At 35.9% G+C, this 23952-nt stretch overlaps 1 protein-coding gene across 9 annotated transcripts in view; it reads left to right on the forward strand.

Annotated features, from left to right (window-relative positions):
* Positions 1-23952, forward strand: part of dpr19 (defective proboscis extension response 19) — a 1424328-nt gene that overhangs the window by 912307 nt on the left and 488069 nt on the right. For all 9 annotated transcript variants that reach the window (XM_067766273.1, XM_067766275.1, XM_067766272.1 and 6 more), the window contains one exon: positions 9579-9789. In XM_067766273.1, the coding sequence (XP_067622374.1) occupies positions 9579-9789 (211 nt within the window). The remainder of the gene's footprint in view (positions 1-9578; positions 9790-23952) is intronic.

Raw genomic sequence — 23952 nt, forward strand, 5'->3', positions numbered from 1 at the left:
CGGCAAATGCTTTTTCCGAAGCATCGCTGAATCCATGTATTTCGATACTGTCCTTCAATGTGTAGTGAACACATCGCGGTATGCGTATATCGTTGATTTTTTCGTAGTCAGTCATGAATGACTGCCACCGATGTTGAGTAGTTTCAGACATATCTTCATCCCAGCCTGTCCCTTCCAACCAAATATTTTGCATTATTATCTTGGCTACAATTACGACTGGTGCCAGCCAGCCAAGAGGGTCGAAAAGTTTTGCGATCGCAGACAGCATTGACCTTTTTGTTACAGTAGGGTTATTATCAAAGGGTTTTGCTGTAAAGTACAAGTAGTCGAAAGGGCGTTCCATCTGATACCGAGTGCTTTTACCGTGCTGGTGTCTTCAAACTCAAGAAAATCTTCGCTTATTAAGTGTTGCTTCGGTATACCCTGTAGAATTTTATTGCAGTTGGACGTCAATTTCGCAACGGGAAACCTGCCGATTGTAACGCCGTTGATATTTGATCCCTTGCCCTTATCGCAGTTTCGATGCTGTGCCCACCGGCGAGTATGTCATCAACGTACATACAATTTCGCAAGATATCTGCTGCCATTGCATGCGAGGTCTCCACGTCATCAGCGAGTTGGTGCAGTGTCCGAATCGCAAGGTATGGAGCACAATTCACTCCAAATGTTACAGTTTTTAATTCATAAAGATTGATTGGTTCCTTGGGGCAGTTGCGAAATACGATTCGCTGGTATTTTGTTTGGTCTTCATTGACCCATATTTGACGATACATCTTCTCGATGTCGCTGTTGAAGACGTATTTGAACAGCCGCCAACGAAGTATTATGATTAGGTCGGATTGAAGTATTGGGCCTGGGTATAGGGCATAATTTAACCTTTTTCCGTTTGTGGTAGGAGATGATGCGTTAAACACCACTCTGACTTTTGTCTTTGTACTTCCCTCCTTCATAACAGCATGGTGAGGTAGGAAGTAACAATCATTTGAGTCTGGCGGGATATTACTGACTTGTTTCATATGCCCTAAGGTTTAATATTCAGATACAACTCTATTGTATTCTGTGTGTAGGTTAGATTTTTAGCTAATCGTGTCTCATTGCAATAAAATTGAGAACACGCACTTCTTAGAGAGGCAACTAAGCTAAATTCTTTCCTACAGCGTAAGGAGACTACGTATTTGTCATCGTTGTTCCAAAATTTTGTGGATTTGTATAGCTCCTCACAGTAAGTGTCATCGTTATTGATGCTCCTCTTCTTTGGAATTTTCTCTATCTATCTCCCGCCAGTTGTTTGTCTAAAGTGACCTCGTTGAAATATGAAACTAGGGTTTTGTTTGTATCAACCGCATCGGTCCGGCCTGTCAAAATCCAGCCGAACACCGTTTCCTGTGCTTTTAATGTGTTTAGCACATCTTTCCTAATGCCGCCTAACATAAGTTGGGGGTATATATCTCCGCCCAGAATTAGATCGACTGGCTCATTGACAAAGAATCTTTTGTCAGCCAGTACTAAGTCAGGGAATGCTTGCCTAGTCATTGCGTTTATTTGGCAAGTTGGAAGATTCCCTGTTAATTGTGGTAAAACCAGCATGATCGTATTGATCTCGATTAATGGGTCTGTTGGTGTCCGCAGTTTTATGTTGCACGCTTCTTTTACTTGTGCAGAAATTGTACTATTGATGCCCGAGACTTGGGCATGCAGGTGTTTAGATGGCAGATTAGTTCTGCGCTTTAGTTTCTCGTTAATGAATGAACATTCAGATCCCGAGTCTATTAGGGCTCTCGCCGAATAGTCAACACCATTAAAATGAATGTTAACCTGAGCTGTCCCTAGTAATACCCTTTTACTTGTATTAGCAAAATATGAGTTCACATTTTTAATCGGAGCATTTTCTCTTAAGCATTGCGTCGTAATTGAGCTTCTCGTGACGTTGATGCTCCGATCGCATCTGAAGTAGTTGTGGGTTTTGGCTGATTCGTAATATGAAGCAGCGTATGATGTCTTAAATGACATGTGGCACAGTTCCTTTTACTGGTGCACTTTGTTACCGAATGGCCAGCAGAAAGGCAGTTTATACACCCACGGCTGCTCTTAATTTGTTCAAACCGTTTATTGGGTGTTAAACGTAAGAACTTTTCACACTTTGAAATTCGATGTGCAGGACTTTTGCACATCTTACATGTAGGTTTGGCTACAATTGCCTGATAGGACCCTAATTTTTTAGCAGATGTATCTGTTGTCGAACGAGATACTTGTGGCTTTGAGGGTTTGGAAACTATATCCCCTCTCAGATCAGTCACGGTTTCTAGGGTTTGGAAACGATTGGATAAGAATCTATCCATATCAGCCCATTTTGAAATTTCCGTTTTGTTTTCAATTATTTGTTCCCAGAGTGCCAGTGTGGTTTCTGGCAGTTTTGTGGAACATAAATATATTATAATTGCATCCAAGTTTGATATGTCTATATTATGATATTGGAGCGCCGAGATGCAAATCACACGGTGGCAGGCGCACGCGATATTCCCTATCTCCTGAGGTTTCTTCTTTCTTTTCAGCTTTCTCAAGTTTTTCCGAAAGTTCAGCCATTGCTGCCTGGCACTTGAGAAAGCTGAAGTATGTAACCTTGTGCTTCTTTTTAATGGCCGACTGCTCTTTTGCCTTGAGTTTTGAGGAGCTCAAGAGTTCTTCATATGTCTGCTTCGGATTCTCCCATAGCGATTTCAACTCCTCCTTTTGGACTAAAAGGGTGTGTTTTGTATGGTCTGAAGGTGACATATCATTATATTCATTTTCAAACTCAGTCACGGTCTCTGCTTGGCGTATATAGGTATCCATTATATTAAATGAAAATTTATTGAAATATTAATTAATTAATTGCCTTTGCAGAGAGTATTGAGTGAAAATGAACTGGATTGAAGGACTGCATTCTAGAGAGATTTCTCGGTGAAGTGGCCTCGAAGCTTGCGAGAAAGCTAGTAGTTTAAAGGAATGTCCAATTGCGTGGTGGCAAAGGCGCGCACCCACGTAATTGTTAAAAGAAAGTGCTAATGCAGCTGTGCTAACGAATTGTGTAAGCCAATAAGTAATGGCTAGCGAAAGGGGGGGTTAGTGAAAATAAAAAAATGTATGAACGCTCGTTATGGACTTTTTGGTAATTTAACCAAGGACTGTGAACTTTTGTATCACAAAAATTAGATCAGTCAAAACTGATTTGTATATTGCCGCAAGTGAGAATAAAAATTCTTCAATTTTTTAAATAATTGTACAAGGAATAAGCCTATTGGCCACGCAAACAACAGCAGCAATATGTGTGGTTGAACTAAGTGCACTTTGTATTACAGCAACAAATAAATTGCGATCGTATTGCCCGTGTAAATAATCGCAAGTGATTTTTATGTGGAAAAATGTGTTTAATTGAATCTGCGCGCAAATTAAATTAAATTTTTTGTTTAAATAACCTTAGCAAATCAAAATTTAATTATGTGAAACATTTTTTTTTAATGAAAATTATGCAAAGGCGAAAGTAAAAAAGTGGCGCTAAGCGGTGTTTAGGTTATGTTAACCTTTTGGAGCAGTGTTGTGCTACCTTGAGCTGTGTCCGGGAAATCTTACCGCGGGTGGGGGATTATTCCGGATAATCACAAGGCGTGATGCACAAACTTTAAGTAGCTGCGTTAAGCGCTTTTTTTTCTCTATGTTTGCACGAAATATACATTTTTTCACTTAACACTCAATTGACTTTTTTGATGGGAAAGAACCAATTTCTAATTTTATTTTGAAATATTTATTAACAACAAAAAAACACTACCTCGCACGGAATAAAACACGTACCTTTTAATTAATTCGTTGATCCGGAGTAATAGAATCTGATTTTTTTGTGTAGATGTCGGTGTTGTTGATGTTGGTGTTGCCAACAGGTTGTTATGTGCAAACGCTGACGATTATATTATCACGATTGTAAAGGATGTTAAATATTATCTTCCGTGTAAAATCGGTATGTATTGCGTTGAACAAATACGTGTTTGGTGTATCTGCTTCCGTGATTATCACGAAATATTGAATGGTGCTTCTGACTAATTGCCTAGGGTGTGGAGTGGACTCTAATTATGGGTGACTGGTTCTTTTTACCGGCGTGGTAAGGACCATGTACAAAAGCGTGGTGGCAGCGGCGCGCACCCACGTAATTGTAAAAAAGTATAGGTTTAGGCAAAAGGGAAAGAATAAGAACACAAGAAAAGTTTCGTGAACAAATGGAATTACAAATGGTTTTTTTTATTAACCGTATAGAAATACAACAAGTGTTAAGAAATTGTTTAACAAATGTTGTGGAAAATGGTATATAATAATGATTTGGAAAATTTACACTTACATGAACGTGAGATTACGGTACACGTAAATAAATATACAAAATAAGTATACATACAAACAGTGGCTCCGAAATCTATAATAGAAGCCACCTAAACAAAAGTTGCAAAAGTTACAAAGAATTAATCAAACTTTGAAAAACGGATACCAAAATTTGCACCTTTTTTGGCAGAGGGCCTAGCATATTTTTGAGTACGCAGTTTTGTAGCCCAATCAATTTCAGAATAATGGTGTAAATACTAGAACGACTAAAAAGTTTATCTGAATTTTCAGAACTTTTTTGTAGAGGCTGTTCAACATTCCATAAAAAAGAAAATTGTTCCCAAAAAAATTCAGATAAACTTTTTAGTCGTTCAAACATTTACACCATTACACTGAAATTGATTGGGCTACAAAACTGGGTACTCAAAAATTTGCTAGACCCTCTGCCAAAAAAGGTGCACATTTTGTTTAGGTGGCTTCTATTATAGAATTCGGAGCCACTGTTTGTATGTATATTTATATTTAGTTTTTAATATTTCTTTGTATATATGTACATACATAGTCTGAAAAAGAAAATTATAGTCTGAATAAAAGCCTTCAATTCCAATTCTATATTTAATAATGCGATTTTATATTTTTTGTATGACTTTGGGTCCATTAAAGGAAAGTACAGTGCCCAAAACCATTTTAGAAAATAAATCTTTTTGTTGATGAATAAGTTTGGAGGACATTGCTGTGGCAGCGCATTTTTCTAATAAAGCACGTTGTTGTTCCTTTGATTTGTACTTCTACATGTACAGCCATGTCATATTTGGGTCATGCATAATTGTAATGCTTTACGTATAGCTTTAATGATGATACGTGCATGCACGCTTTCCTCAACATATGGCTTAACTTGTTTTAAGATTTCACATGCTTAAAGTACTACTGAAGTGGTGCCATCGCTGACCTGATAAGAGAAACATTTTTATTCTACACATTCTAATATAACAAAAAACTTACCTCAGCATCTTGAGATTTGGCGATGTCGACTAGAGTTTTATGGCTGGATGCACAATATGCAATAGTTTCATACGGGTTGCACCATCATTTGAAACTGTGGCCTTGCCACTGGAATCAACAATATGCTTCTCCATACTGCGTGGACCCAATGTAGTACGTATAGCGTCCACAATTGATTGCGAGGCATTGATGTTGGATATGAGTTGAGGTCTACCTTGATAGCTATCGGTACCCAAAGATTTTTTACACAAAAACTCATGTACCCAATACAGGTTCCAGACGTTTATATTTAACGACACGCTGTCCGGTGTGGCCCAAATGTTGGAAATATTCAGTTGGCACTGTTGAGAAAAAATATGGATCAATGAACACAAATAAAAGCGAAAGATTTTTTTTTTTACCATCTGTTGTTACTTTACACATTAGACATTGGGAACGACGACCAGCATCTACAAATTGCATTTTAGCCTTGCAAACGATTCCATCTAATTGGACCCAATTCACCAAAATTTACAATGGGTGGAACATATTCACCCTCAACCGTGCGTGTCATTGGTGAGACGGTAATTGTAATGGACAAAGCTGTTGTTTTTAATAAATCAGCTGCTTCAGGTATGCAATACGAAGAGGACCTGCAAAGGAGAAAGATCAATGTAATTTCCAAACAAAACATTAATTTCGAATATCAATACCTAACGTAACGTGGCGAAGAGTTACCCTGATCTTGTACCACATATGTTGTGGTCACCAGAAGCGGTAATAAACCCTGTTCATTAGTAATAAATCACCTACAGCGCTATTTAGATTTTCAATGATAACGCCTATCGGATTTGGCATCTGATCGGGATCTAAACGGCGTTGGGCTTGATCATGCTGTTGCGGCTGTTGATATATACCAGTACCAGGTGCAGGCAGTTGCTAAAGAAAATAATACAAAAATAATCATTAGCAATATTTGAAATTTATTAGTTGTATTAGCGTACATTATAACCAGGACGTCCGGGTATTGGGGGTTGACCCGGCATGGTTGGCTGACTGGGCATTGGCGCCTGTCCAGGTTGTGTTAGTGGCATCATTTGACCTATGTAACCACCTGGTGCACCTGGTTGTTGTAGAAGATAACCTGTCTGTTGAGGATAACCAGGTTGTGGTGGATAGCCCGGCTGTTGTGACATTGGCAGATAGCCAGGCTGGGGAGGTTGTTGCTGCTGCTGTCGTGGCATTGCATAACCCGGTTAATGTTGTGGTATAACTGGATGTGGTGTCATTGCCCCACCTGGTCCAGTAGATGCGGGCGGCATACCTGGAGGACCATGTTGCTCATGGCCACCAAATGACTGGTGCATAGGGTGTTGATGTGGCATTTGACCAGATTGTGACTGCATTAGACCACACTGTCGTGGCATTGGACCCAGTTGCGGTAGCATTTGCTGTTCACCTGTTTGCTGGTATGGAGATGTAACACAGCCTGCAATTGATGTTGGTGGTGTAGCTGACCAATTTGAGGACCAGTCTAGAAAAATAACAACATTTATTAGACAGAAAATTATTTAAAAATATATTTTTGCGTATACTTTCCCCAATAAGGGAAGTGCCATTCTTTATATTTCTTTGGTTTATGTGCTCTTCTTCTTGCTTGTTTCAATATTCACCGTGGATTTTTAAACGTCAAAATTACTTCCATATTACTATTTTTCACGCAAGAAAAAAGACTAAATTTTTCTTGAGCAATTACTTATGATCTGCGTACCACTCTTAATCCAGAGAACTACAGAAACAAGATACATGGAATGCGTGTGTTTGTGTGCATGTATGTCACCCTACCGCCACGCTGATATTTTCGTTTATCTGCACATTCGTACATATCATTCGCTCGTTCACAACAGTGCCCTTTTTTGGTCGACTGTTGCTTCCGCTACAAACCGGTTAGCCAAGTCAATAAGGTTATTTTATGTTATTGCTATGTATACAACTGCTTAATCTACTTCACGATTTTTTTCCACTAGCCTGCAAATTGCCATTAAGGATTGCTTGAACTGTTGCGAACTGCATCTACACGAATGAGATAATATTTTTCCAAAAGTCCAAAATTTAGAAAAAAATTTAAATAAAAAAAAAAAACAAATTACAGGGGGTTTGAGTAACTTTTCAGAAGCTCTGGAGTTCCTGCAAATGTGGAAAAGAGTTCTGCAAAATTACGCCCAATTATCATACTTTTCGGATCATTCTTTTTTTCAGGAAACCCAGAACTATTGAAAATCTACTCACAACGCCAATTTTTAATTCTTATACCTTTCATGGACATGAAATGTTATATTAACTTTGGTCCGATGTTTGTAACGTTGAGAAATATAGAAGATAGACTCACCATTAAGTATACCGAATTGATCAGAACTGAGTTGATATAGCCATGTCCGTCTGTCCGCTCGTCTGACTGTTTGAACGCAAACCACTCCCTCAAATTTTGAGATATCTCAATGAAATTTGGCACAAGGATGTATTTTTGTATTATATTAGACAATATATTAGACATATATCTCCCATACAACCGATCGTTCAGATAAGACGATTTTGGTTATTCCTGCCGCAATTTAGAAAGTATAAACGTGAAACTCGGTGATATATATTCTAATATATCATAGAAGATATCCTGAAAAAATCAATCGGAGCTATATATAGTTATATCCCATACAACCGAAGGTTCAGATAGAAAGATTTTTGGCCATTTCTCCCTTAATTTAGAAAGTATAAACGTGAAACTCGGTGATATATATTATAATATATCATAGAAGATTTTCTGAAAAAATCACTTTGATCGGAGCTATATATAGTATATATCTCATACAACCGATCGTTCAGATAGAAAGATTTTTGGCAATTTCTCCCTTCATTTCCAATATAAAAACGTTAAACTTGGTGATATTTATTCTAATATATGATAGAAGATTTCCTGAAAAAAACACTTTGATCGGAGCTATATGTATATAGTTTATACCTATCCCATACAACCGATCGTTCAGATAGAAAGATTTTTAGCCATTTCTCCCTTAGTTTCCAATATAAAAACGTGAAACTTGGTCATATATATTATAATTTATCATAGAGGATTTCCTATAAAAATCATTTCGATCGGAGCTGTATATAATATATATCCCATACTACCGATCTTTCAGATAAGGGGGTTTTTTTGCCAGTTTTTTATATTTATCTTAAAATCATTTGGGTATGTACACCTGTTCACTATATATTTCTTATCTTATACAGCGCATTATTTGGAGATTACGAATAGGATGATATTATTGTTCAGCCCCATTCATGAAAAGTATGAAGTCTTCGGCACAGCCGAAGACAGTCCCGTCCTTATCTGTTTATTTTTCTTTATCAGGAAGTCTAGAACTATTGAAAAGCTTTATTTAAATTTTTAAAATTTTGGACTTTCAACATTCGAACACCAATTTTTTTAAAACAATTTTTTTTCAGATATTTGTCGACTTTTGAAAAAATGTGATAATTGGGCGTAATTCACAGACCTTTTTTTCTCATTTTCAGGAGCTACAGAGCAATTGAAAAGCTACTAAAAACACCTTATTTTTAATTTTCAAGTTTTTTTTTAAACTTCGCCTTTAGGAAAAATTTTAGTATTGGGACGTAAAATTGAAGAAATTTTTTTCTCCTTTTCAGGAATTCTAGAGCTATTTGAAAACTACTTAGAACAGTTGTGTTTGCGAGCTTGTGTATTCAACTTCACAGATATGCTGTAGTGGTAATAGTAGAAGAGTGTCAAATGCGCCACTTTAAAAATTTTTTACAAAGCACATGGCATCTGAAAATTATTTTAATTATTTTCTTCGAAATTGGATTACAAATTAATCTTAGTTTTTTACAATATGTATTAATTGTTTATACTAATACGTTTTTTATGATTAAAATGAACAAAACGATTGAAAAGATGCCTTAAAATCTTAGCTTTTTTCAACTTTACACTTTTTATTTAGTATTTTTTAGCTAATTTTTTGCCCATGTGGCCTTTTTTCTGAAAAAATTCTTGCAACGCTGGGTGTGACGCTGCTCAAATTAAGAGAACATATTATGTTCCATGTCCAGAAATTTATATAGAAAAATCTTGCAAGATTTAAAGTTAAATCTTTTCAGAGCTTTAAGTCTCGAATAAAGATCTAAGTGGAATTATAGTTTTCTGTTTAACTATATTTCATTCTTATGTATATTTCAAGGTGTCGTGGATTCGGCGTAGTGACTTCCAGTTACTGACAGTTGGGCTATCAACCCACAGTAGTGACAAAAGATTTCTCGTGGAACACACTCGTCATATGGGGCATTGGTCTTTGCGAATTAAATCGGTGCGGGAAAGTGATCGTGGGCTCTATGAATGTCAGCTTTCTATACACCCAACCGAGTCCATTTTCATCGAATTAAAAGTTGTAGGTAAGCTACAAACAACGGATATAAATATTTTGTTAAATAAATGAGTATATGCATATATTAAAGATGTAACCAATGACGCCAGAATGTGGGAAACTACCCTTTTGAGGGGTGTTTTCATATATGTATGTATGTAATACTTCGATATTGCTACTATAGGCTGAGTACACTCACAAGCAGCATATTGCTGATATATTGCTGTATATATGTTTTTGAATTGACTCGTTGTTTTAGCAAATTACTCGATGTTTTCCAAGTTAATCGCTTTTTGTTTTTTTTTTTTTTAAGATACATTTATAAAAATGCTTTCTATTAATTTTCATGGTGTATTTGTGCCCCTTTCAATTATTGCATTAAATTAATTTATTAATTCTCTTTCCAAATGTCGCGATTACGCAAAGTGACCACACCGCGCAAATATATAGGGTGAAGTTAACCAAAATTATCCAAAACTTCCTAGAGAAAACATTCGGCATGAATTGGTTGCTTTGTTGTTGCCAAAGTATCGAGCTTTATTTTATCTTGGATTCCCAGCTAGAAAAACGGGCGAAAATTTTTCGGAACTTCAAAATACAAAAACAATTTCTACCATGAGAAAACGAGACAACTATTCCCCCAAAATTAGTGAGTTTGACATGTTTTCGTTTATGTTTTAAATTTTATTTTGTCATTAACCTTTTTAATAATAAAAACAATTTAAATAACAACTGAAAATTATTTCGGTCTCTCATAGTTATAGTTCACTTTTGTCACAAGAAAGTTGATTTTAGTTGTGTGTTTATGCATAAAGTTTTCAAACTAAAAACAAAATTTTCATTTGTCGGAAAAAAATAAAGAAAAACGGCTGATTATCAAAAAAACCTATCGAAATACAAACTGGTTGTTTTGTTTTTAATGAACTAGTTTGTGATTTTCTTGTATTTCATTAATTTTTTTGAAATATAGTTTATACACTTACACCAGTACTGAAACCGTACTAGGACAGAGGGCGACAAAAAATATAACAGAAAATACAGAAAAAATATAGCGAAAATAAAGTAGTTATTTGTCTCGTTATTGGTCGTTAGTATATAGAATAACACATTTTTTTTTTGGTTGAGCTCAAAGCTGGGTTTTCTCAAATAAAACAATTGGAGGTGTAGTTTATTTTGTTTTTGTTTTCAATATTTAGCCTTCAGTCTGAAGTCATCCTCAGGACTGAAGAATAATTGAAGCGTAGCCGCGAATAACGTTGTAAATGACAAAATCGTTTTTTTACAGGAAAGAAAAAAAAACGTTTTTTTGGAGGCTTTGTGATTGTTTTTTGTTCCTGTATTGTTGGCTTGTCCAAAACAATGACATTAATAACTTATATGAAAAAAATTGAGGAATTTCAATTTCGCATTACAAGTAAGCGGTCATTTTAAAAATTTTTTCAGTGGAAAAACGTTTCATATCCCAAATGCGACAGCAGTTAAAACGTTTTTCCATTATGCACAGTATCTGTACTGATGGCTTTTAAAATGTTGTTCCACTGAGCAATACGGTTTGTAGGATCGGATTTAAAATGTTACTATCGCAAAAAAATATATATTGGTTTGTTTTTTAAATAAAGAGTATATTATAGAATGCCTACAGTTTATTTATTTCATACAAAAAGTTAATTCGGCATCAAAACGAAAATGTGTTCAAAACAGAAATGAAAATATTCCAAAAACTGTGAATAAAGCTTGGTTTGCTTTGAGCCCAATTGCACAATAACTTTCCAACCTATCTTTCTTGTTTACTTCTTTCGAAATATTAATTTCCGAGTGTTTTCAAGGTCACTTTTACATAAAGAGGTCGAAAAACCATCGTGTAAGATATTTATGTAATATCTTTATTTACTGCAGATCGATTTATAGAACTCTGCGTACTTTTCAGGCCAATAGTCCTTCATTTGACCAACGCTAAATTTTTGGCAATTGAAATAACAACGACAATCACCAACCTAAATATAAACAATAAATAAAATAAAAATTACAGCAAGTGCACTTAAAACGTTTTTCCACATTACTGGTTCTGGAGCGTTTTTTTGAGGGATACTTTTGTTTTTCCTGGTTGTATATGCATTTCCACTATTTCTTAACTTTTTTTTTTTAATATCTTTCCAATTTTCAAAATTACATTTCCTTTTTGTATCTCTGTTACACTTATCAATTACCTGCGACAACTGCGATCGTATCATTTTGCGTGTAACTTACAACGTTCTTCTACGGACTGACTTCTTCTAATTGCTTTTTAATTACCCTTTAGTACGTAATTTTAACTTATTTGACGCTTTAGAAATGCAAGAGAGTAACAGTAACGGAAATCTGCAAAAAAACACGTTTTGCAAAAATTGGCCTTTAAAACGTTATTCGCGGCTCCGCTTCAATTATTAAAAAACAAAAAAAAAAAATATCAACAAACATTAATTACTGTTAGGACCTAACATGTAAAAGTAGTTGTCTCGACGACGGAGGTACACACTAGAGGTTTACGCCGATCACTTTATCGGCGGCGGCGGCGTGAGCGGCGCGCCGACGTAGGCCGGTGTTCTTACTTTTCTTGATTTTTCTATTTAAAAAAAAATACTTAGGAAAGGGTTTGTTTGTATGTATTTAAGGAAATTGATGTTTTTTCCATTTCGGAGAGATCCTAGGTTTTTGCCCCAAAATCTCGCAGATCGTTCAAAAATTTTCAGGAGTAGCTCTTTGCGGAGGGATTGTCCCTCGTTCACTTACTCCAGAGAGGCTTCGAACCTAACCCCGGTCTTTGGAATTGGTACTGCTGCGTCTGCTGAAGAGAAATGGAGATACATAAAATGGTCACACTTTTGTCTGTATATCTGGTGCAAAGCGTAGCTTCACCTGGCGTTAACTCCTAATAATCTTCGCAAACACAATTTCTTTAAATCATTTGTGGCTCCTTGGCGGTCACGCACAAAGGCTACTTACGGTTGCTATTAATGGACTATTAATACTCAGGACTGTCGTGGCACATGGCGCCTCCAGTTTTTTCGGCTGTTTTTAAGAGCTACAATTGCCGATGTGCGAACATTAGCAATCCCGACCACCAGTCGCTACCACGCCTCCTGCCCTCACACCATATGCCAGCACAGAAGCTATAGGACTGCAACTTCGAACTCAAACCTTCGTCGACGTCACTTTCCTAGAAGCTCTAGGTGTAGCTCCGAATACTTTATAACGAATGTTTTTGTCCCGCTATGCTGCCTAGCTACAACAGAGAAACACCTTGAAACGTTAGGGAGTGACTATTCGGCCATGGATGCCGCCCTCGAAATCATAAGCAGTCTAAGTGGATGTCATTGCGTAACTCATGGGTGAAAATCGTATAATCCTCGGCGCTTCTATATATTTAAAGTTTTACAAGGACCCTGGATAAAATTTTTAAAATGTAGACCAAAGTTTGCAAACGTTTGTGTTCACAACATTAATTTCGATAGTCGTTAAATCAAAACGATATTTAAGAATGAAAGTCGACCGATTTTAAGTTGAAAGATGTTAACTGCTGTTTTCCGGCCGTATGATATAAAATCTCATTATGGATGACTAGTTCGACTGTCCGTCCACTACGTTAATGTAGTAGCGCACCTGGTAAATATATGTATGTGCCTGTATTCACATTTGTAAAAGCAGCATTAACGTGTAGGTCATATTTAAACTTGGTTGATAGGCCATAATCAATGTGATTCACTCCAAGGGACTAGTTTTGGATAGGGATTTTACCTCACTGATTTAGCTTATTCTTTCAGCCAATCGCAATATAAAATTCTTTAAAAAATCGGCACCTTTTTTGGGTAATTTGCTTTTTTTTTAACAACCTGAGAACAATTTGAATACATGTTCGCCTGACGTTATTTTATTTTAATTCATTATTCATTATTAATTTTTCGTAAAAAAATATGCAAACTGAGCATATAAATTTATAATATAACTTTTCTTTTGGTGGTTTGTTTTAATAACTTGGTGAACTGGGTGATGCAAAAGCGGTTTTAAGCTGACATCGAAAGCGCCTGTTTTTTTAAATAACTTTTGAGCAGTTAGAAAGAGTTAAATTTCGCAATTATTTTCTTATAACTGGCAGTGATGCGCATCCCTTGATACCATTTTCGACCATATCCGACTAATTTTCGACATGAACAATAAATGGCCTAAACAGCCGCCGCCGCCGCCGCCGCGCCGATATTTTTGACATTCGGCGGCGGCGTGCGAAAAAGACCCAAATCGGCGGCGGCGGCGGGGTATATCTCTAGTACACACGTACATATGTATGTATATGTAAATAATTTGATCAGCATTGTTTTATGTGCCTAAGTACTAGGCTGCGGTGTGCATATGCTCAATCGGCCGTGTCTGTACTGTTACAAAAATTGTTTAGCTTCTCTGTTTTTGATTGTACTAGCAATATATAATTATTATAAATATGGGTATTTCACTATAAAACTTGATAAAAAGAAAGAAATTGCCATTTTTTGTCTTATATATAAAAAAGGAATTTTCTTATAACAATGAAAAGCTGATCATAATATTGTAACGAATTCTGGGATTTCTGTTTATTTATGCACTTCTGCTAACGTTCGAATCGGTAAGTTGTTGAATAAATCACTCCAATACCCTATATTGTAAAATTGAGTATATTACACTACTTTGGGGGTAGTACAATTATACTTCACAAATATGCTTCACTTCGAAACTGATAGAGTGTTTAAATCAAACTGATTAACTTATTCCTCAGCTTGCGCTACTTTTATTTCTCGTTCACCCATTTCTCCTAAGGTCTGGTAATTTCGCGAACAGTTCGAGAACAATTGTACCTCATGCTTGGTTAACATGTATATTTATAGTTTATGTTTTTTTATAGCGATATGTGTATGTGTATGTGTGAGTAACTACTTCAGCTGTCGACTACATCTGTGTGTGTGTGAGATATCTCTTCGTTGCCTTGCACATAAGTGTTGCTAGCTTTAATGTCTACATGTACATAAGAGTGGCTGCTTCATGTTTTTGTTGTTATTATACTCAGCTGATCAGAGCTCACAGAGTATACTAATTATGTTCGCATAACGGTACTCCGTAACGGCATAAATTAAACGAGATAGATATAGGCTTCCATATATGAAAATTATCTGGGCGAAAAAGAAATTAATTTAGCCATGTCCGTCCGTAAACACGATAGCTTGAGTAAATTTTCAGGGTTTGCAAGCTGTAATTTGGCAGACGTTGAAGATATCATGATGAAGTTTGGCAGGAACCTTACTCCTATTACTGTATATGTGCTAAATATAAATTAGCAAAATCAGATGACGAACACGCCCACTTTAAAAAAAAATATTTTTAAGTCAAATTTTTACAAAAAATGCAATAACTTTACAGTATATAAATAAATTATATCAACATTCAACTCCAGTAATGATATGGTGTAACAAAATACAAAAATAAAAGAAAATTTCAAAATGGGCGTGGCTCCGCCCTTTTTCATTAATTTGTCTAGAATACTTTTAATGCCATAAGTCGAACAAAAATTTACCACTCCTTGTGAAATTTGGTAGGGACATAGCTTCTATGACGGTAACAATTTTCTGTGAAAATGGCCGAAATCGGTTGAAGGCACGCACAGTTTTTATACACAGCCGACCGTCTGCCTTTCCGCTCGGCCTTTAAAACGGTAACTTGAACAAAAATCGATATATTTTTACTAAACTTAGTTCACGTACTTATCTGAACTCACCTTGTCTTGGTATTAAAAATGGGCAAAATCCGACTATGACCACGCCCACTTTTTCGATCTCAAAAATTTCGTTAAATTAAAAAAATTCCATAGTTCTATACCAAATACGAAAAAAGGAATGATCCATGTTGATTGGATTGGTTTTTTGACGCAAAATATAACTTTAGAAAAAACTTCGTAAAATGGGTGTGACACTTACTATATTAAGTAGAGGAAAATGGAAATGATCTGCAGGTCGAAATCAAAAGCTTTTGGAATTACGACAGGAATACTGTTCGTGGTATTACATATATAAATAAATTAGTGGTACCCGACAGATGATGTTCTGGGTCACCCTGGTCCACATTTTGGTCGATATCTCGAAAACGCCATCACATATACAACTAACCTATAGACCTAAGGCCCACTACCTTTTAATATACTCATAACCACCTTTCATTTGATACCCATATCGTACAAACACATTCTAGAGTCACCCTTGGTCCACCTTTATGGCGATTTCTCGTCCTCCTGCAGAACTATGGCCCACTCCCTTTTAAAATACTCTTTAATACCTTCCTTTTGATACCCATGTCATAAAAGCACATTCCAGGCTTACCCTAGGTTCATTTTCCTACATGGTGATTTTCCCTTATTTTGTTTTCAAAACTCTCAGCTGAGTATGTAACGTTCGGTTACACCCGAATTTAGCCTTCCTTACTTGGTTTTTACTAACAGCATAGTTGTGGTAATATACATCACACTGCCCTCCACCTAAGTCGGATAGTCCCGATCAGACAAATTTTCTGATCTAAACGCTGCCAGCCTTTCCAAATGAACCACTTTCATTTTGTTTCGTGGTTTGCCAATCGTTAGTATACGGTAAACTACATCGTTGATCCGTTTTGCAACTTTGTATGGGCCTTCCCAATTACACTGTAATTTCGGGGACAAACCTTTTTTTCGGTGTTGGCACCAAATCTCCTTCCCAAAAACCTTCCGAATTAATTGCTTTATCGTATCTGGCTTTCATCTTGTCACTCATAATCTGGGTTTTTCCCTACAAGTACATTCGGTGCTGATTTGTTTGCTGCTTCAACAACCCACAATTTGTTTGTCCCACAATCTCCATCAACCTTTGCCCAGATGACTGCTTCTGATTTTGGTGGTATTTGCTGACTTCCTTTCACCAGCACTCGTTTACTGCTGTAGCCTCGCTCGTAGCCGAAATTAAGCGGCACATCTATGTTCTTATACCGCATCGTCTTGCTTTGCATGTCGAATAAAATCAACTTTACAAATATTATTAATCATAAATCAAAAATCGTTAAACCTATCGTAACAAAATTCGGCAGAGAGGTTGCGTTTAGTATAAGGAATGCTCTGAAGAAAAATTAACGAAATCGGTTAGGGACCACGCCCACTTTTATATAAAAGATTTTTAAAACGACCCTTTTACGACGAATAAAATAAGTTACATCTTTGCAAAAAAGAGCTTTGTATCAATGGTACTTCATTTCCCAAATGGATTTATAACAATAAATAGGAACAACTTCAAATTTAAAAAATGGGGGTGGCACCCCCCTTTTATGACTAAGCAATTTTCTATGTTTCGGGAGCCATAACTCGAAGAAAAATTAACGGATCGTAATAAAATTAGGCACATATATTTTCCCTATAGCAGGAAATAGTTCTAGCAAAAACGGACGAGATCGGTTAAAGACCACGCCCACTTTTATATAAAAGATTTTTAAAAGGGTCGTTGACAAAAATAATAAGCTATATCTTAGCTTTGTATCAATAGAATTTTAGTTTCTAAATTGAATTATAACATTAAATTGGAAAACACTAAAATTTTTTAAAATGGGTGTGGCACCGCCCCTTTTTTGTCTAAGCAATTTTCAATGTTTCGGGAACCATAACTCGAAGAAAAATTTACATAGTGTAACAAAATTGGGTACACAGATTTTTATTATAGCAAGAAATATTTCTAGTAAAACTGGATAAGATTGGTTAGGACCACGCCCACTTTTATATAAAAGATTTTTAAAAGGGTCGTTGACAAAAATAATAAGCTATATCTTAGCTTTGTATCAATAGAATTTTAGTTTCTAAATTGAATTATAACATTAAATTGGAAAACACTAAAATTTTTTAAAATGGGTGTGGCACCGCCCCTTTTTTGTCTAAGCAATTTTCAATGTTTCGGGAACCATAACTCGAAGAAAAATTTACATAGTGTAACAAAATTGGGTACACAGATTTTTATTATAGCAAGAAATATTTCTAGTAAAACTGGATAAGATTGGTTAGGACCACGCCACTTTTATATAAATGAGTTTAAAAAGGGTCGTAGGCAAAAATAATAAGTTAAATCATAGCGAAAATAGTTTTTTACCAATAGCATTTTGTGCCACTATAACAAGAAATGGGAAAAAATTCAAATCTTGAAAAATGGGCGTGGAACTGTCCCTTTCTTACAATGCATTTCTCAACGTTTTTGGAGCCATAACTCGACGAAAAATTTGGTACCCTGTATGGCTTTTAACAGGAAATATTTTCAGTAAAAATGGACTGAATCGGTTAAATCGCCTTCTTTTATATAAAAGACTAGCGGGACCCCGGCGTGCTTCGCTACACCCATAGAAATATTGGAAAAAGAATAAAATATCATAGAATTTTATAAATCTTTATTTCAATTCTTAATCCAAAACATTTGGATACACTACATTTTTCGTTTTTCCATCTGGGATATGAATAAACAAACAATTTGGAATGGCTGCTCTGGAACAGGCAACGTATAGCTGTCCGTGCGAAAAGCACGGTTCCTCCAAATTCAATCCGCATACTCGAAGCGTTTGTCCTTGCGCCTTGTTGACTGTCATAGCAAATGACGGGCGCACTGGAAATTGCAAACACTTGAATTCAAATGGCATGTCTGTTGGTATCAGTGGGATTCGCGGTATAAGCACAATTTCACCTTTCGCTTTGCCGGTCAGTATTGTTGCTTCAATTAAATTCGTAATCAATTTTTTTACATTCAGTCTTGTTCCATTACACAATTTTGGTACATTAAAATTCCGTAATAAAATAACTGATCAGCCGACCTTCAAATTTAAACAATGCCGTGGCATACCAGACGTTTCCAATGAATTCAAGAATTCAACTGGATATTTCACTGCGTCATCTTCATTCATTGCGCTATCCACTGACTTGTATGTTGTCACCACACCTGGAATATGATGATTGATTTCATTGACATGTACATTTTCTGGTGCCAGTATTGCGTGTTCTCTCAACCAATCGTGATTCATGTAATTTTGGACAATATTTGGAAACACTCGTTCAATTAATTCTTCTTTTGATTGGATAGTTGTACAAAAATTGTTTGGCAATGTAATCAAACCATTTGTTTTGTCGAATGAAATTTTTCCATTTCCGATCTCTAACAATTGCTTCGAGAACTGCTCTGCAGACTGATCATTCATTGTGCAACTGAACACACATGTTTATGTGTAATGTTAATTTTTTGACGTATCGCCACAAAAGGGAAGATTTCAGACATGCATTGATCTCATCTGCCGGTGTTGATCGTGGAATAACGAGCAATGTTTGTGGAAAGTCACCTGACAATAAAATTAAAGCACCACCAAAAAGCCTTCGGTTTCCACGTAAATCTTCCATCGTTCGATTTAATGCTTCCAATGATTTTTTGTTTGCTATTGTACACTTATCCCATAGAATGACCGCTGCTTGTTGCAAAACTTTTGCCATCGCTGAATTTTTGGATATGTTATAGGTTGGAGTTTCAACCACCTGTATATTCAATGATAATTTTATAGTTGAATGAGCTGTTCGTCCTCCATCCAATAAAGTTGCAGCAATTCCAGAAGAAGCGAGTGCCAAAGCAATTTTCTGTTTCAGTCGAATAGTTGCTAAAATCAATGAAATCACGAAAGCTTTTCCGGTGCCGCCAGGTGCATCCAAAAAATATAATCCACCAGTGTTATCAGAAACAGCTTGCATGATTTTGTCATATATATCCTTTTGTTGATTGTTCAATTTGGTGATGTTGGATTGAACAAATGTACGTAAATCGTCACAATCGAATTGTTGTTCACGCTACAACCTCGATCAAATAAATCATGCATTGGACGATTTGGTGAAATCAAAGCTAACTGCCCCAATGCTTTATTGGCAATCGCAAGACACATATCTTCAATTATTATCAAAGCTTCATTATACGTTTCCATTGTAATCAGCAAATCAGGATCCATTGCTCTACGACGCATCCGAATTAAAATATCTTTAGTCATGTAATCTTTATATTTATTCCACAATTCAATTGGATTCGATGGCATGCAAGCTGATATTATAATCGAAAATAGCATTCGTAGTTGCTGTGGATGAGATGAAATCGATGCATCATGAAGTGTTGTGTCCCAATGAGTGTCATATTTTAACAAATTCAAAAGCTGACATGCTTCGCGATATGTCTGACAAAAACGACCGTGAACTGTTATTAAATCCTGAAATGATTTTGGTCCTAGAACGTTTACCAACAACATTCACAAAGAGAAACATTCAGCATTGCTGGGATGTACCGTATACATCCTGCCCAAGGCATATGTTTGGAAAATACCTGGATGGCCATCAACTGGTGTTCCTTGTTTACGCCGTTGAAATTTTTTCGATGATGCATTCAAGGTGTAATATTGCGGTATGTCAACATATATCAAATTTCTGGCAAATGTGTCGATTTCACACAATTGAAAAAAACAGTTAAAGTAGCTGCTGGTGGTTGTGCTGCTATCTGCTGTACATTCACAGTAGTGAAATAAACTCGTTGATCATTCTCCAGATGAACTGCCAAATGGACAACAACAGGATGTCTTTCGTGCAAAGGAAACGAAAAGATACGCCAAACTGCTTCATTACTGCTTATGTATCGCCCCATTTGATATTGAGTGATTTCATCATTTCTATTATCACCATCTACTCTAAAAACAGCCATATCACTTGCTTTATTCACATATTTACAAATGTATTTGATAGACTTTACTGAGTTACAGCACTCAACATTTATGTGAGCCTGAAAAACGTTTGACAGTATCGGTGAATATGGCACGACCCAACGATTCTCAACTTCGATGTCTTGATTGAGCACTCTTATTATCGCCGTTTTACCATTATTTTCAAATGATCGACGTCGATACAATGGATATCCGTCATTGGTATCGGAAATTAATAATCTCGTATACCGCTTTGAAAATTTCCCATCGATCATACATGGTGAATTCATATTTATTTCACCGCATGGACCGTGAATCATGTTTTTTTTTTACCACTTCAAATAATTCTGGATCGATGGTTTGATGTTGTATTTCGGCTGATATGACGCTATCAATCTCGTCCGGTGTTATTTTACATACCAGCCATATCAATATGTGTGTGTGTGGCAAAGCTCTTTTTTGCCATTCAATCGAGTACATCCAACATTGTACCTTTCCAAAAACGCTTAATTTCACAATTAAATCCATCATTGCCTTCAATTTTTGCCGGAATACACGTGCCGTAACGTCGTGTCGATCTGTTGGTGACTGACCGTCGAACAAATTATTTTTTATAACGTTCCACATCGGATTACACGTAAAAGTGATGAAAAGATCTGGTCGGCCGTATTTTCGAATATATGACATAGCATCTTTTTCATATTCGTGCATGTGGCTAGGACTACCAATATAAGAAGCTGGTAATATCGTCAGACGTCCGATATCATTCACATTTGCATCATTCGCTATTGCATCTTGCAAATGTATGTACTCTTCAGATCGCAATTTGGCTTGATTGAGTCGAATGAAATTGAAACGTTCAGTTTCAATTTTTACATACATGTCTACAATGTATTCGTGAAAAAGTTTACCACATCTTAGAATGTAATTTTGTTCTTGTGCACGAATCATCAATCGATAAGAATAATAATTCATCCCACTAACTTTGTTTTGAACATCTCGACCTGTAAAAAATATGTTCATTCGATTTTAAATTACAGTTTTTATTTAATATCTTATTAATATAATTACTATATTATTTACCGGTGCTTGGATCTATCATTGGTATATTAATGTGATGACCATCACCACCTTTCCAATGTAGAATTGGATATTGTAATGCGTCGTAACTGCGATGAAGCTCCGAAACATGCTGTAATTGTTCATTTCTGCGATGAAGTACAATATCGCGGGATTGAAACTGAAAGCCAACAATTACAATTGCCACTTCATCAGTCGTCGATACATTAAATCTTCTGGCATGCTCACCAAAAGGCGTTTTATCCGCTCTGATTATGATTTTGTGATTATCAGATGGCATACGATCGAGAGCGGTTTTGAACAATTTCACCAATTCATTGTTCTGATGAAACAATTTTTGGAGATCGCAAATAATCGCTCGTTTTGTATGTGACTCTCACGATTTTCATCTCCGATAAAATTGATGGTTAGCGTCAGGAAATGGTAAAAATGCACCCGCTCGATGATAAATCTGACCTTGAATCTGTAATGTGTATGCAATGTAATTTGATGTTGGATTAGAATCCTTATAAACATTGTAGAAACTGTTACTTAGATCCACAGAACAATTGGATATTCCACATGAAGTAATCACCTTAAATGTCGGCATATATTGTCTCTTATAATTTTTGTAGCACCAAAAGAAGTCATTTGAAATAACGAATTGTATTCTTGTATATGATTCATAAAATGCTTCGACATTGGTGATCCTCCAAAAATCAATGAGTTCAATGGATCAGGTGGAGTTTCAAATTCCGGCAATTTCACTTTGCCATTAGCACAACACATGCCAGCCGATTCACCCAAAAACTTAGCTGTTTCACAATGTGGACATATAGCACTCATTTATCCAGTATATATGTACATGCAAACTGTAATCAATTTGTGGTGGATTAAAAGCAACACGATACATATTTTCTAGAACACGACGTCGTATTTTTCATATTCGTGCTGGATTTCTTTGCCGCTGTGGTTCTGCAGATCTATTTCGTGCATATCGTTCACGGCGTATTTCATTTTGTTGTGACAGGTCATCAATACTTTGCGCTCTTCTTTGAAGTAACATTCTGTTAGCACAACGCGTACGTCGACCGATATTTTGACGTCTGGCTCGAGGCATTTTCTTCAAGAGAAAGGAAAGAAATTCACTAAAACTCCATGTTCAACACAAAAAATTTAATTTAAGAAAAACACACGTGCAAACAAAAAATGCGCGGTCGAAATACACCCACACGTATATGTCCAAAAGACAAAATGAAAATACAAACCGTGCAAAAAAATTTATGAAAAACACAATAAAACACGTGCGCACGATTAGATACAGTTGAAAGCACTAAATGTATTCTGTAAAATGAGCGAAGAAAGAACATTTGAAAAAATAAATTTGAAGAGAAAAACATGATACATCATTGCCACAATTTTCTACTATGGTTTTGTTCAACGATACGACATACTTACGTAAGGGATTCCTAATGTATTATAAATATTGATATGAATTCAGTTGGAAATGAAGAAATACTCAATTATGAATCGAAAACTAAATAAATATTGAACACACGTGTTGATTCTCCATAGTTCATAACAAGAAGACCTAATGTCAATATACACCGAAAGTACGATGTGGCAGATATGTTGGGTTGTGGTATATCCGTTTCCATTGTATCTGAAAAATCCCTATTGTCAAAATGTACAAGTACAACATATCATAAATACATTTCTTCATAACTTTTTTTTAAATTTTTTTATTCTTAAGGCATCAGAGTATAAAAGTTAGTAAGTGCGTAGGAATAACAATTTTCGGGACGCTGGTGAATATATTCGTTGAACTCGAGGGATCCATGAGTTAGGTTACCAAATAGTTGTAGCGATATTGATTCGAAAACAGATGGGCGAATGTTTCTAATGTTGACTTGATCCGTATTTCGAAGAAACATTGTATATGTAAATCTTACGGCTATCAGATTTGGTAGTCGTAAATTTGCAAGTTGAATGGCAACAGTCAAAGATTCTGTATATTCGTTTTCCCAATAAGTGATTTTTCGTCGTGAAAAAAGATTAAACACCTTGCGCCGAACCGTTGTTTATTGGGACAGTTGTGTAATGAAGAGATATTGTAAATTTTCAGAATTTTCAGTAAGGAAGCGACCATTTGAAAATAACCAGTTGAAAGTTGCGGAATGTCGGGTTTTGAATAAGTTAAAAGGGGTAACTCTTTGCTAAATTACCGTTTGTTTTTTTTTTTTTTTTAGATCAGAATTTTGGTTTTCAACATTTCATTTAACTTTTTTTTTTGTTTTTTTTTTATTTTTTTATTTTATTCTGCCATAATTTCTTTGTGTACGCACACTGTAACATACATGCGCTA

Source organism: Eurosta solidaginis, chromosome 2, assembly GCF_040869045.1.
Source record: "Eurosta solidaginis isolate ZX-2024a chromosome 2, ASM4086904v1, whole genome shotgun sequence".
NCBI classification, from domain to species: domain Eukaryota; kingdom Metazoa; phylum Arthropoda; class Insecta; order Diptera; family Tephritidae; genus Eurosta; species Eurosta solidaginis.